This window comes from Chenopodium album, chromosome 12 (genome assembly GCF_948465745.1).
Source record: "Chenopodium album chromosome 12, dcCheAlbu1.1, whole genome shotgun sequence".
Lineage (NCBI taxonomy): Eukaryota > Viridiplantae > Streptophyta > Magnoliopsida > Caryophyllales > Amaranthaceae > Chenopodium > Chenopodium album.
This window is the reverse complement of record NC_137845.1, coordinates 2,345,095-2,358,876: the sequence shown is the minus strand read 5'-3', so window position 1 is coordinate 2,358,876 and position 13,782 is coordinate 2,345,095. Positions and strand designations below refer to the sequence as shown.

At 31.5% G+C, this 13,782-nt stretch overlaps 3 protein-coding genes across 3 annotated transcripts; 1 reads left to right on the top strand and 2 right to left on the bottom strand.

Annotated features, from left to right (window-relative positions):
- Positions 1 to 5,414: 5,414 nt before the first annotated feature.
- LOC145572776 (uncharacterized) lies at positions 5,415 to 6,018 on the bottom strand. Its single transcript, XM_081631744.1, has 2 exons — positions 5,683 to 6,018; positions 5,415 to 5,486 (listed from the first exon to the last, which is right to left on the bottom strand). Exons 1-2 carry the CDS (start codon positions 6,016 to 6,018, stop codon positions 5,415 to 5,417), a joined length of 408 nt encoding a protein of 135 aa, XP_081487870.1.
- A 2-nt stretch (positions 6,019 to 6,020) lies between these two features.
- Positions 6,021 to 6,506, bottom strand: LOC145572775 (uncharacterized). Its single transcript, XM_081631743.1, has one exon. It carries the CDS (start codon positions 6,504 to 6,506, stop codon positions 6,021 to 6,023), a length of 486 nt encoding a protein of 161 aa, XP_081487869.1.
- Positions 6,507 to 9,559: 3,053 nt separating this feature from the next.
- LOC145572774 (protein FAR1-RELATED SEQUENCE 5-like) lies at positions 9,560 to 13,579 on the top strand. Its single transcript, XM_081631742.1, has 7 exons — positions 9,560 to 9,611; positions 10,262 to 10,776; positions 10,889 to 11,028; positions 11,701 to 12,264; positions 12,443 to 12,882; positions 12,938 to 13,129; positions 13,575 to 13,579. Exons 1-7 carry the CDS (start codon positions 9,560 to 9,562, stop codon positions 13,577 to 13,579), a joined length of 1,908 nt encoding a protein of 635 aa, XP_081487868.1.
- The last annotated feature ends 203 nt before the right edge of the window (positions 13,580 to 13,782 follow it).

Sequence of the window (13,782 nt, the reverse complement as noted above, 5' to 3'; positions counted from 1 at the left end):
ATTTGCGGAAGAACCTTATTTCTCTTGGGTTATTAGAGAAAAATGGTTGCAAAATAGTCTTGGAGAGTGGAGTTTTAAAAGTTGTTCGTGGTTCCTTGGTAGTGATGAAGGGAATTCGTCACGGTAATCTCTATCCTCTTTTGGGGACAACTGTAACAGGTGATTTAGCCGTTGGAATTAGTGGAAGTAAAGACCAAACAGAATGCACGAGGATATGGCACATGCGCCTTGGGCATATGTCGGAAAAGGGTCTATCATTGCTTAGTGGACAAGGTTTGTTGAAGAACATGAAGAAGCCACAAATGGAATTTTGTGAGCATTGTGTGTATGGAAAAGCACACAGGGTGAAGTTCTCTACAAGCAAGCACAAGAGCAGAGGATTGTTAGACTATGTGCATACGGATATTTGGGGTCCGGCTAAAGTTGCTTCCAAAGGTGGTTCCAAGTATTTTGTTACATTTGTTGATGATCATTCTAGATATTCTTGGATTTATTTTCTTAAGCATAAGAATGAGGTATTCGACATTTTCAAGCGATGGAGAGCAATGGTTGAGAACAGAACAGGTCGAAAGCTAAAAACTGTACGGTCTGATAATGGTACCGAATACACAGAAGGAGCTTTCAAGGAGTTTTGTGATCAGGAAGGCATTGTGAGACACTGGACGGTCAGAGACACACCACAACAGAACGGAGTCGCGGAAAGACTGAATCGTACACTACTTGAGAAGGCAAGGTGTATGCGCTCTAATTCTGGATTAGGCAAAGAATGGTGGGCGGAGTCGGTTGCTACAGCTTGTTATATAGTAAATCGATCCCCACATTCTTATTTAGATGGTGACACGCCTTATAGGGTGTGGTCAGGGGAAAATGCAGATTACACGAGACTTAGAGTCTTTGGGTGCACGGCTTATTATCATGTTAAGAATAATAAGCTTGATGAAAGAGCCAAGAAAGCAATCTTTTTGGGGTATCCAAAAGGGGTTCAAGGCTATCGTCTTTGGAGTGTAGAAGATTCTAAATTTGTAATTAGCAGGGATGTGACCTTTGATGAAAGATCTATGGTAGCTTTATCGAAAGCTATGGTGTCTAATGATGGTGATGTTGGTATGAATACAAATACTCAAGTGGTGGAGATAGAATCTAGAAACCAACAAGATTCTAGTCATGTTCAGGTGGAGCATCCTGGTGTTTCTCAAGATGACGAGGAGGATGATCTGGATCATAAGGAGATTCAGCAGGAAAATGCACATGTACTACAACAGCAGCAGCAGGATTCTTTGGCATCCACTAAGCCAAAGAGAAATTATAAATTAGTTCAGAAGTTTGGGTCAGACGAACCTCTGAGACATTACGGGCAGGTAAACTTGGTAGAATATGCACTCTCAGTGGAGGATGATGAGCCGGTCACCTTCAAAAAAACTGTCAAAGACAAGGATAGCGATAGTTGGTTGGTTGCTATGGAAGAAGAGATGCAATCTCTTCATAAAAACAAGACATGGGAAGTAGTCCCATTGCCCGTGGGAAAGACTGCTATAGGTTGTAAGTGGGTGTATAAAAGAAAAGAGGATCCTTCCAAGTTAGATAGAATAAGGTATAAGGCTAGGTTAGTGGCTAAGGGATTTGCACAGAAAGAAGGTGTTGATTACAATGAGATATTTTCTCCAGTGGTAAAGCATACTTCTATTCGGGTGCTACTGAGTCTTGTAGCTCATGGAGATCTTGAGCTGGAACAACTCGATGTGAAGACAACCTTCTTACACGGTGACTTGGATGAGGAAATTTATATGTATCAACCTGAGGGATTTAAGGTTGAGGGTAAAGAGAATCAGGTATGTCGCTTGAGGAAATCACTTTATGGATTAAAGCAATCTCCTCGACAATGGTACAAGCGATTCGATTCTTTTATGTTAAAACAAGGATTTTCTAGAAGTATTTACGATTGTTGTGTATACATTCGCAAACTTAATGGAGGTGATTATATTTATCTCCTATTGTATGTAGACGACATGCTTATTGCTTCAAAAAGCAAGGTGGAGATAGATAGGTTAAAAACTCAACTCGGTGAAGAGTTCGAGACTAAAGACTTGGGCGCTGCAAATAAAATACTGGGTATGGAGATTAGAAGAGAGAGATCAAGCCGGAAATTGTTCTTGAGCCAAAAAGGCTACATTGAGCGGGTTATAGAAAGGTTTGGAATGAAAGGTGCTAAGTCAGTGGTGACTCCATTGGCTCCATATTTTAGGCTCTCTGTTAAACAATCTCCTACTACAGCGGAAGATAAGGCATACATGGATAATGTACCTTATGCTAGTGCAGTTGGTAGTTTGATGTACGCCATGGTGTGTACACGTCCAGATATTTCACAAGCAGTCAGTGTTGTTAGTAGGTTCATGGCGAACCCAGGTAAAGCACATTGGGAAGCAGTGAAATGGATATTACGGTATTTAAAAGGTACCATTGACACAGGTTTATGCTTTGGTGGAGATACATGTCAAATAAGTGGCTTTGTTGACTCAGATTATGCTGGTGATCTAGATAGAAGACGATCTACTACTGGTTATGTGTTTAAAATACATGGTGCTCCAGTTAGTTGGCGATCAATGTTACAAGCTACGGTGGCTCTATCTACGACAGAAGCCGAGTATATGGCTATGGCAGAAGGAGTTAAGGAAGCATTGTGGTTGCGGGGACTTCTAGATGATTTGGGGTTAAAGCTAGATAATGTGAATCTAAATTGTGACAGCCAAAGTGCTATTCACTTGGCCAAGAACCAGGTTCATCATGCTCGTACCAAACATATAGATGTCAGGTATCATTTTGTACGGGGTATCATAGAGGAAGGTAGTATTTCTCTTATGAAGGTGCATACAAATGAGAACCCTGCAGACATGTTAACCAAAGTTGTGTCAGGAAGCAAGTTCCAATACTGTTTGGAATTGCTTAACATTGTCCCATGTTAGACATTACATGGAGAAATAAATGGAACTACGATTGGTTTGATCCCGGTTAAGGGTACGTAGGCAGTCATCGTAAAAATGGTGCAACCGGATACATATTACGCAATTTGTTCGTCCAAAATTTGAATGTTTTTCAAATTATGAACGAGGTGGAGAATTGTGGGAATATATGTGGACATAATTAATTCCTAAATTAATTATGGCTAATTTAAGAAGGATTAATTTAAGAGGAGAGAAAATGATGGCATGCAGAATGGTAGGATGAAAGCAAATGTTTCATTATTTTCTTTAGTAATAGAATCTATTTAGAGCATGTAAGACCTTATAAATTGTTTAGGTTGTAATGCAGTTATTAAGTAATTCATTCATTGTTAATTCACATCAAAAGTTAAGAAAACTTTATTTTTTTACAATTATTATTTTCTTCATAGTGGTTATTTGTCTATCCCAAAATATTATTTATCTTTGTGAGGTATTGGTTTCATATTATCTAATAGAAGTCACATTTCCGCTGCAAAAGCTCTAACAATCAACTTCCTACTTTGTCATTTTTTATTTCTTTTCAATCTTAATTAAGGTGACAAAGACGCCAACTTTTATTTAATTATAAATTTATTTTTCATTACCCATAAAATCAAAAATAAATATTCAGCGCCACTTCTTAAACTCTCTTTTATCTTTTTAAAGTAGTGACCGTTCTTACCAATAGTTAACTTAGTTCTAAATTCACTCCCACATTGTTCTACAACTTTTGACCCAAGCATTATTACAAATTCACTTTCAAGACAATTTAAAACAAAAAAAAAAAAAAAAAACTACAAATAATTTAAGTAAACAGTTCATACTTATTAGGCTCCAACATCAAGATGATGACTTCTTTCAAAAACAACAAAAAAAATCACTCATCCATTAACTCGTCAAGTAATTAAGTTCAAAATATATGTGTGCTACATGGCTTAACACATATAAGTGTCTCACAAGAAACATATCTATAATCCATAAAGGACATGGCAATACATAAAATTCTTTTGATTAGTTGCCGCATTATCTAAACAAAACCATAGAGATACACACTATTTTGTACCAGTACTAGACTACTAAGCCAACTTTTCTTGTGTACCAGTACTAGACTACTAAGCTAGTGTATCCACAGCTATTTAACGAGAAAATGAGCATAAGTTAAGTATGATTTCAACAACTCTAGAAATAAGGTAAACAACTTCGAAACTATGACAACAGCATATATCTACTGCCAAAAATCTTCTTATCTACAAAGATAGAATGTATGGCAGCTTTTCAGTTGACCTAAAACAAAGATTCTTCCCAACAATGAACAATTTAAACGTGGGTGCTAAAAAGGCGGATATTTTGTACAAAAGCTTTCTTTTTCTGTTTTTATAAGGTTTAATCTATACCTTACAAACTTGTAGAAGAAGGGTTTTATTCAGAATATTTCTATCTTATTACTTTTTTGTTTGCCCTAAATTTTATACAAAAACAGCTGCTTTAACAAGAGGAAATTGTACATCAAGAGAACAATTCTTGGTGTATTTTCCTACAATAATTGCGTGTCAAATCGATCATTATGCACATGCTTTGTTTGGACTGTTTCATTCATACCAATATATTACACTATACACAATTTGGCTACATCTACCAACACTAATCAATCACTAGTATCAAGAATTAGAGTATAAATCTAAGCATATTATAGTTAGTGTCATTAGGAAGAAGCTTCTTAACAAATTTTAAATTCAAACATTATGACAATCATATCAATTATGATCAAACTCTTGCTTATAAAACTTCAAAACATTGTACAACTCCGAAAAATTTTGCCCACTCTTCCATTAATCTTTTGATTTCAAACTTGCCTCCTATTTCGTTATGAAAGCACCAAAATTTTCTTGGATAACGCCCAAATATCCAAAAATTTGCCAGACCAATATCAAAGAGGGGTCGAAAATGAAAACATATCTAGTTTAACATTGTACAACTCCGAGTAAATCTTGCCCATTCTTTTCGTGAACTCATTTGATTTCAAAAATTGTCTCCTATTAGCCAAGAAAACACCAACATATCTCTTTCAAACGCCCAAATACCAAAATTTTTGCCACTATAGACTTGTATATTAACTATAAACTGATTTTGAAGAGTTGTCGATCATACCTCGATGTTAGAAGTACTTACTCTCATAGATAATGTCATTACAACTCCGTGCATTCTGGTTCTAGTTGCACTTGGGATTGTACAAGAGTTTGACAAATTAAAGGATGGAACATTACAGAAAATCTCGAACCATGGACAATTAAAGCAGTGTCAAGAATATAAATTAAAAGCATATATATAGTACTTCGTATTTACTTATTTACACAAGAAATTGTACATCTAATACAACCAATTTTGCTATAACAGAACAATTTTCCCAATTAACATGCAGGAAAATAAAACATTGTGTCAACTTTTTGCACAAAAACACACTGAAATAGCAGTAGTATCAGATATCTCTGTTTCAGGAAATCCCAAACTCTTCCATATTGATTGGATAACAAGGAGGTTATCTTACAGGAATCCTTTTTTTTTTTTCTCCTAATAAATTAAGAAACAGAATTTCCAAAAAAAAAAAAAAAAAAAGGCTTAATTAATTAATTAAGTAATTCACACTATCACTAATTTCTTCTTAACAAGATCTAATAATTCAAACAGAATGTTATTTTTGAAGTACCTGAGAAGTGCAATGAATCTCCTTCTCTTCTTCTTCATCTGAGTGGTAATTTGAAGGAAGTGAATTCTCCAAAATAACCTCCTGAAAAATCCCACTTTTTTGAGCTTCTTCAACCAACCTTCTATACAATTTCTCCTCAGCATCTCTCAAAAACTTAAACTTAGGAGGTGGAGAAGATCTCAAACTATTAATTTCAGCTTCAACAACAGTTGCTGAAGTTTCAAACAACGGGTTGTTGTAGTTATTATTATTGGTTGACAACAGCAACTTCGATTTTGGAGAAGAAGATGACATTGGACTTAGATTATTATAAGGTGTATGAGTTTCAATGGCCATGATTAAATCACTAAACTTCTTGTTCTTGATCCTTTTCTACTAGCCTTTGATTTCCCATCTTCAGATTCTAAATCTTCCTTTGTTTCTTCCTTAATTGTGAACAAGAATCTTGGATGCCCTGCTAACCGAACGATGTCTGAGTCCACACCTTCTTCTCCTAGAGCCTTTAGTAGGAGATCTTTTCGGGTTTCTAAACCCATTTCAATGTCTCCTTCAGTGTTTCCAGCAACGTTGTTGTTGCTTGAATTTGGGTTTACAACTGTGTTGTTGATTGTTGTGGGTTTATCCCAACAAAAGAGGTAGAACATCTCTTTTGCATGATTACTGTAATCCTGCTGAATTCTGTTGTTGCTGCTGTTGTTGTTTGTGTTGCTCGTAATTCTCTGTTTCTTCCACCATAGTAGATAGTAAAGCTCTGCAACAAGTGCTAATAATAAACAACCAAATACTATACTTAACACTATCCCTAAACCACTCAAAATTGTCATCTTTGTGTTTCTCTCTCCAAAAAATCAACACCACCTTAGAAATATGGAAGAATTGATTGAATTGGCAACTGGGTTTTCTTTGTTTTTGTGTAAAGATCACATCTTTAGTACAAAGAATCAAGCTTTTAATTTCTTTCCCAGGAAAAAAAAGTGAACCGAAAGCCTATATCTTTCAGATTGTCATATTCACCAACTGTTCGATGAAATGCCTCTATGAAAAAAAAAAGAAAAAAAAAAAAAAAAAAAAAAAAAAAAAAAAAAGAGAAGAGCTTTTCCTTTCAGCTAATGAAAGATTCCCATTGCTTATTGTAGGCGGGTGAGCAGCGAGAAGGTATTTTTGGTTTAAGGAAATAAAGAATTTGGGAATTTTGGAATAATATGGGAATTTTGTTTAAGAGGAGTAAAAATCTTTTCTTACCTTAAAAGCCTACAAAAACAGTGCATGTTTGGAGTAAAATTCAACTTTTTAAATTTAGGAGAGAGAGAATGGTTTAGGACAGAAGTTTGGGAAATATTTGAGTCCAAAAAGAGGCAGCTCACATGGGTTAAGCAAAAGCGTGTGTCAAAAATTAAAAAGAATTTTATTTTTAAAATTAAAAAAGTTTAAGGAAACTAAACTAACAGAAAAAAATAAAAAATGGTTTATACAAGTAAGAAAATAAATAATTAAGGGGGAACAAAGGTGATTAACTGGGAATCACTAATAAGTAATCACAAAAGGTTGACAGCAGCGAAGAAATTGATTGAATAACCCATGCGAGGAGGATGATTAGAAGTAATGTAACTCCCTCTTTTTATAAATACTTGCTCAACTTTTCATTTTCGGCAATTTTTAAATACTTGTTTTATTTTTTTATTTGGAAAGCTTTTACAATATTTAATTAATTTCTCTCACCTAGTTGACCCACCATGATCATATTTTATTAATTTCATATTATCTCTCCTCTAATTTTCTCTACAACTTTTGCTTTTATCGTTTTTTATTCTTCCACCTATTCCAGAGTTAAGCATAAGAGAGGACTTCACTTTTTGATTTTTTCACCTTTAAGGACCTCCCATTTTTTTTTCACCTTTGAGAACTTGTGGTTAACTTTTCGGCAACTTAACTCAACTTTAACTCATCAGAGCAAAATATTTAATAAAAATAAATAAATAAAAACTTAAGTCCTTACTAAATTCTTTAATTATATATATATATATATATATATATATATATATATATATATATATATATATATATATATATATATATATATATATATATATATATATAAACTTAGGTCCTTACCAAATTCTTTATATCAATTCTTTATGCATTACGAAGTGCATATCATAATTAATTCATTGTCATGCATAAATGATGGTTCCTTAATCAGAATTATTTCTTTCTCATTCTTAGACAATTGCTCCACCGTAACCACGTCGGTGGACTTCTTGACCGACGTTCTAAACTAGTCAGTTCGCACTGAGAATATATATATATATATATATATATATATATATATATATATATATATATATATATATATATATATATATATATATATATATATATATATATATATATATATATATATATATATATCATCACGAAACCTCCACCTTCCTCAATTTGTTTGGCGTATGAATGAAAGAAACCCCAACTTGTTTCCTCTAATTTTCTCTAGCTCTCCCCTTGTTTGTATGACGAAAAATCCACAACAACCACTATCCTCGTGAGTGTTGACGGACTTAAAAAATTACTGTGTGTTCGATTATAATGCCGAGCTGCTGCAATTTTTTGGTTGATCAGTTTTTATGGTGTATTATTTGATAAGGTTGATGATATTTGATTGTTCTGGGGTTTATGTGGTATTAGATTTAATGAAAGTTTTTACTAATTTTGTTTCTTATTATTTGCAATAAAAGGGTTATTGTTATTGTTTGTGAAATATATATATATATATATATATATATATATATATATATATATATATATATATATATAGGAAGGCTCATGTAAGAACCCTCCTCTATATAAGAACTCAATCTTATATAAGAACCCATCCTAGCCATTCATTAGATTTGATCTAACCATCTAAAACACTCCTTTAGTAATGGCATTTATGTAATTCTTTACCTTTTCTCTTTTTACACTTTTAAGAAAATACCCTAAATCTTAAGGTTATTCTTTTCATTTTCTCTCTCCTTAACATAGCACTTTCTCTCTCCTCAGCACTTTCTCTCTCACTCCTCAGCACTTTCTCTCTCCTCAGCACTTTCTCTCTCAAAATTGGGTAAGTTTATTACTTGTTAAAGATTTTTTTTTTTACCGATTTCATTGTTTTTTTTTGTGATTTTGTTTGTTTACATTTGTTTGTTTAAATTTTCTTTTTTTTTTCCAAAATTTTTTTCGATTTTTTTCTGTTTTTCTTTTCGATTTCCAAATTTTTTTTTCGATTTTTTTTTCGATTTTATTTTTCGTGTTTTTAGATTTTTTTTTTATTTTGAGTTTTTAGATTTGTTTTTTATTTTTTCGATTTTTTTTTTCGATTTTTTCCAGTTTTTTTGTTTTTCGATTTTTCAGTTTTTTATTTTTCGATTTTTCCAGTTTTTTTATTTTTCGATTTTTCGATTTTTTTTTTCGATTTTTTCCAGTTTTTTTGTTTTTCGATTTTTCCAGTTTTTTATTTTTCATTTTTCCAGTTTTTTTATTTTTCGATTTTTCGATTTTTTCCAGTTTTTTTGTTTTTCGATTTTATTTTCCGATTTTTCCAGTTTTTTTATTTTTCGATTTTTCCAGTTTTTTTATTTTTCGATTTTTCCAGTTTTTCGATTTTTCGATTTTTTTATTTTTCCAGATTATTTCCAGTTTTTTTTTTATTTATTTATTTTTCCTAATCATCTTTTTCCAGTTTTTTTTTTTTATTATTGTTTTTATTTTCAATTTTTTTATTTTTCGATTTTTTTTTGCTTGAGTTGTTCTATTTGCTTGAATTTTATTGGATTTTAATTTCAGATTGTGTTTTTTTTGCTTCAATTTGTGTTTTTGATGATTAGGTTTTTGCATATTCATGGATTTTGATGATGTTCAACATAATTCTCCCTCCTCTGTTACTCATTCAGGTAATTTTAATTGTTTTAATACTTTAATTTTAATTTACTTATATGTTCTAAATTTTTCTTACTTGCATGTTCTAAAGTAATTTTGCGAATTTATTGATTATGTTCAAAAGTTGTTTTAATGTTCTAAATTATTTCTGGTTATGTTCTAAAGTAATCTATTATGTTCCAAATTTTTCCACTCTATGTCTGTGATTTGTTATGTTCTAAAGTATTCAGCTAAGTTTAATTGTTTTAATGCTTTAATTTCAATTTACGTACATGTCCTAAACTTTTCTTACATGTTCTAAACTTTACTTGCTTACATGTTCTAAAGTCATTTTGTGAATATGTTGATTATGTTCAAAAGTTGTTTTAATGTTCTAAATTTTTCCTGGTTATGTTCTAAACTAATTCATTATGTTCTAAATTTTTTCACTTTATTATGTTCTAAATTTTATTATGTATGTTATAAAGTAATTTACTATGTTCTAAAGTTTATCCTTAATGTTCTAAATTATTTTGTATGTTCTAAAGTTTTCTACGTATCTTTCTCTTTATGTTTTAAAGTTTATTATTATGTTATAATATTTTCTTCATATTGTATGACTTTTATTTTATGTTCTAAAGTTTACCTTCTAGTTTTAAATTTTATCTTTTATGTTCTATTGCAGTTGGTGTTATTTATCGTACTCCTGAGGTTGTTGGATCATTTAGCCCTGGTGGTACCACTAAGGAATGGATTCCAAGTGTTCCCGAGGAGTTAAAACCTCGTTTGGGGATGATATTCAAAGATCCTGAAGAAGGTCTTAGTTTTTACAAAGCATATGCAAATGCCGCTGGGTTTACTTCTAGGAAATCTACGACTACAAGGAAGAAGAATAACAAAGATAAAATTGCTTTTCAATATGGAGTTTGCAATAAGGAAGGTTTCAGGGCAACAAAAAAATCTATTGCTCAACAAACCGTTGATGAGGAAGGAAAAGTTCGTATTACTAGAAAACGTTTAGTCACTCGTGTAGGATGCAATGCTCACATATGTATGAGATATGATGCTGGAAAGTATGTTGTTAGTCATTTCAAAGAAGAACATAATCATTGTTTATATACTCCAAGTTGTGCAAAATTTCAAAAGGATAATAGGAATATGCATATTATGCATAAAAAATTGATTGTTGATAATTCAAAGGTAATTTATTTTTATGTGTCAAATATTGTTTTAATTGTTATGATTTATTATGTTCTAAAGTTGATCCTTAATCATAGTAATTTTTTTTTTTTTTTTTTTTTTTTGTACACAGGTAAATGTTGGTCCCGTAAGGTCTTATACTATGATGAAAGAATTAGCTGGATCACATGATAATGTTGGTGCATCTAAACAAGATTTTAAAAACTTTTATAGTGATTTGAAGGCTTATATTGCTGGATCAGATGCCCAAATGTTTGTGGATAACTTTCAAAATAAGAAATTGCTTTGGAGTGCATTTTTTTTTTACTATGACGTTGATGAAGAAGATAGACTTTGTAGAGCTTTATGGGCTGATCCTATTTGTCGAAAAAATTATGCACTTTTTGGGGATATGGTTTCCTTTGATACCACATTCCAAACAAACAAGTGATGTTCTAAATGTAGAATTTTTTTATGTTCTTATATTACTATCTATCATGTTTTGATGTTCTAAACATATATTCCTTATGTTCTAAATATACTGATGTTCTGAACATATATATATATGCCTTATGTTCTAAATATATTGATGTTCTGAACATATATGCCTTATGTTCTACAATATATATATATCATGTTTTTATGTAATAAACATTATGCTTTTGTGTTTTACACTTTATGCCTTGTTTTCTAAACTAATATCCATCATGTTCTAATGTTCTAAACATTATGTCTATAGTTTATTGTTTAAGTTTTAGATAATTCATTATGTTTTTAAACAAGTATAATATTGACAAGTCTAATAATTAAAATAAATTACTGTGCTCTATGTTTATTTTTTAATGTTCTAAAGTATACCTTAATGTTCCACAATTTACCTTTATGTTCTAAAATTTACCCTTATGTTCTAATATTTTCTGCATATATAATTTGTGTATGTAACAGATATAATATGATCTTTGGTCCATTTACTGGAGTTGATCATCATAAGAAATGTGTTACTTTTGCGGCTTCTTTTGTAGCTCATGAAGATATATCATCTTTTGAATGGGTTTTCAAAACTTTTCTTAAAGCAATGGGAAATAATGAGCCTGTGTGTTTGATTACCGATCAAGATCCTGCAATGAAAGTTGCTGTTCGTAATGTTTTTCAAACTACAGAACATAGGTTTTGTATGTGGCATATTATGAAAAAGGTGCCTGAAAAAGTAGGTCGGGCAATTACCCAAGAAACTGATTTTTTGAAAAAACTTTGTGCATGTGTTTGGCATTTAGAGATTGAGCCGGCAGAATTTGAAGAAAAGTGGAACAAAGTTATTTCAGAATTCAATTTGAACAATCATGGATGGTTGGCAAACATGTACGACATACGAGATATGTGGATTCCAGCGTATTTCAGAGATTTATTTTTAGGTGGCATCATGAGGACCACATCTAGATCAGAAAGTAAAAATAATTTTTTCACTATGTTCACAAATCCCCATCTCACTTTGATTGAGTTCTACATGAGGTAATATGTAAATGTCTAAATATGTTCTAAAGTTAATCTTTATGTTCAAAAGTTTTTCTAATAGTATTTAGATCATAATAATTATTTATGTGTATTATTTTAATATGTTCTAATGTAATTCACTTTATGTTCTAAAGTTATCTTCTATGTTCTAAAGTTAATTTATATTTTCTTATAGGTTTGAATGTGCATTGGATGCTCAAAGGCACACTCAAAATAAAATGGATAATGATTCGAAGAATAAGCGTCCAGAGTGTAAGACGCCAATTCCTTTAGAAAAAGATGCTTCCGAGTTGTTTACAACAACAATTTTCTATGATTTTCAATATGAGCTTGAAATTGGATGTTTTAATTGTGGTGTTGAGGAGATGAAGAAGGACAATGAGATTTACATTTTCAAATTAAGGGAAGGATCTAGGAGGAGGACTTTTGATGTTGTTTTTGATCCAACTACCTTAGATACCAAGTGTTTTTGTAAAAAATTTGAACGTGATGGTGTTCCTTGTAGGCATATGATTTGGGTGTGGAAGACAAGGATGTTAGAGAAAATTCCCAAGACCTATGTTCTAAATAGATGGTGTACAATGGCTTATAAGAAGTCCATTTTTGATTTAGAGGGTAATGTGTTGGAGGAATGTCTTGTGGACTGAAATTCATGCTTGTGTGAGTTTAGTGCAAAACAATGAAGATGAACTAAGTGATCTTGTCAAAAAACTTCGAGCCATGAGAATAGATTTGGAACATAAGAAAACAACAAATGGAAGCAACAATCTTTCTAGCAAAGTTAAAGACATTGAAATGCTTATTGGAGCTAGTTTACCTTCTGAAGTTTTGATCAAACCTCCTAAAATTTCAAAAAACAAAGGTACGGGGGTTCATGTTCCAAATCAAGTTAATGTTCCAAATGATATCAATGTTCCAAATGATACCCATGTTCCAAATGATACCAATGTTCCAAATGATACCCATGTTCCAAATGATACCAATGTTCCAAATGATACCCATGTTCCAAATGATACCCATGTTCCAAATAGTGACAAGAGAATGAAGAGTGACAGAGAAAAAGCTGTTGAACAAAGTCAAAAGAAGAAAAGATTATGTAGAGCATGTAGAGAGCTTGGTCATATGATAGTCGTAATTGTCCAGGGAAAGTCAAGTGATATGTAAGTAAACATTTTTTAATTTTCTTATGTTCTAATTAGTGATAAATTAAAATTATTATACGTTCTAAAATTCATCAAATATGTTCTAACATTTTTCATATATTTTAATGTGTTTATGTTCTAATTTTTTTAAAAATTTTTTTACAGGTTGATGGATATGCTATAAGTACAACCACCTCAGACATTTTATATATAGAAATAATCACATTTACTTGCACATGAAAAAAATTTTGTGTAATTTTTTTATATATTTATTTTGTATTCTTTTCAATTTATTAACATAATATCATATTATTTTTTTGTCCAATTATTCTTTAAAAATTGTATGCAACCCATAGATTGATCCACAAACCAC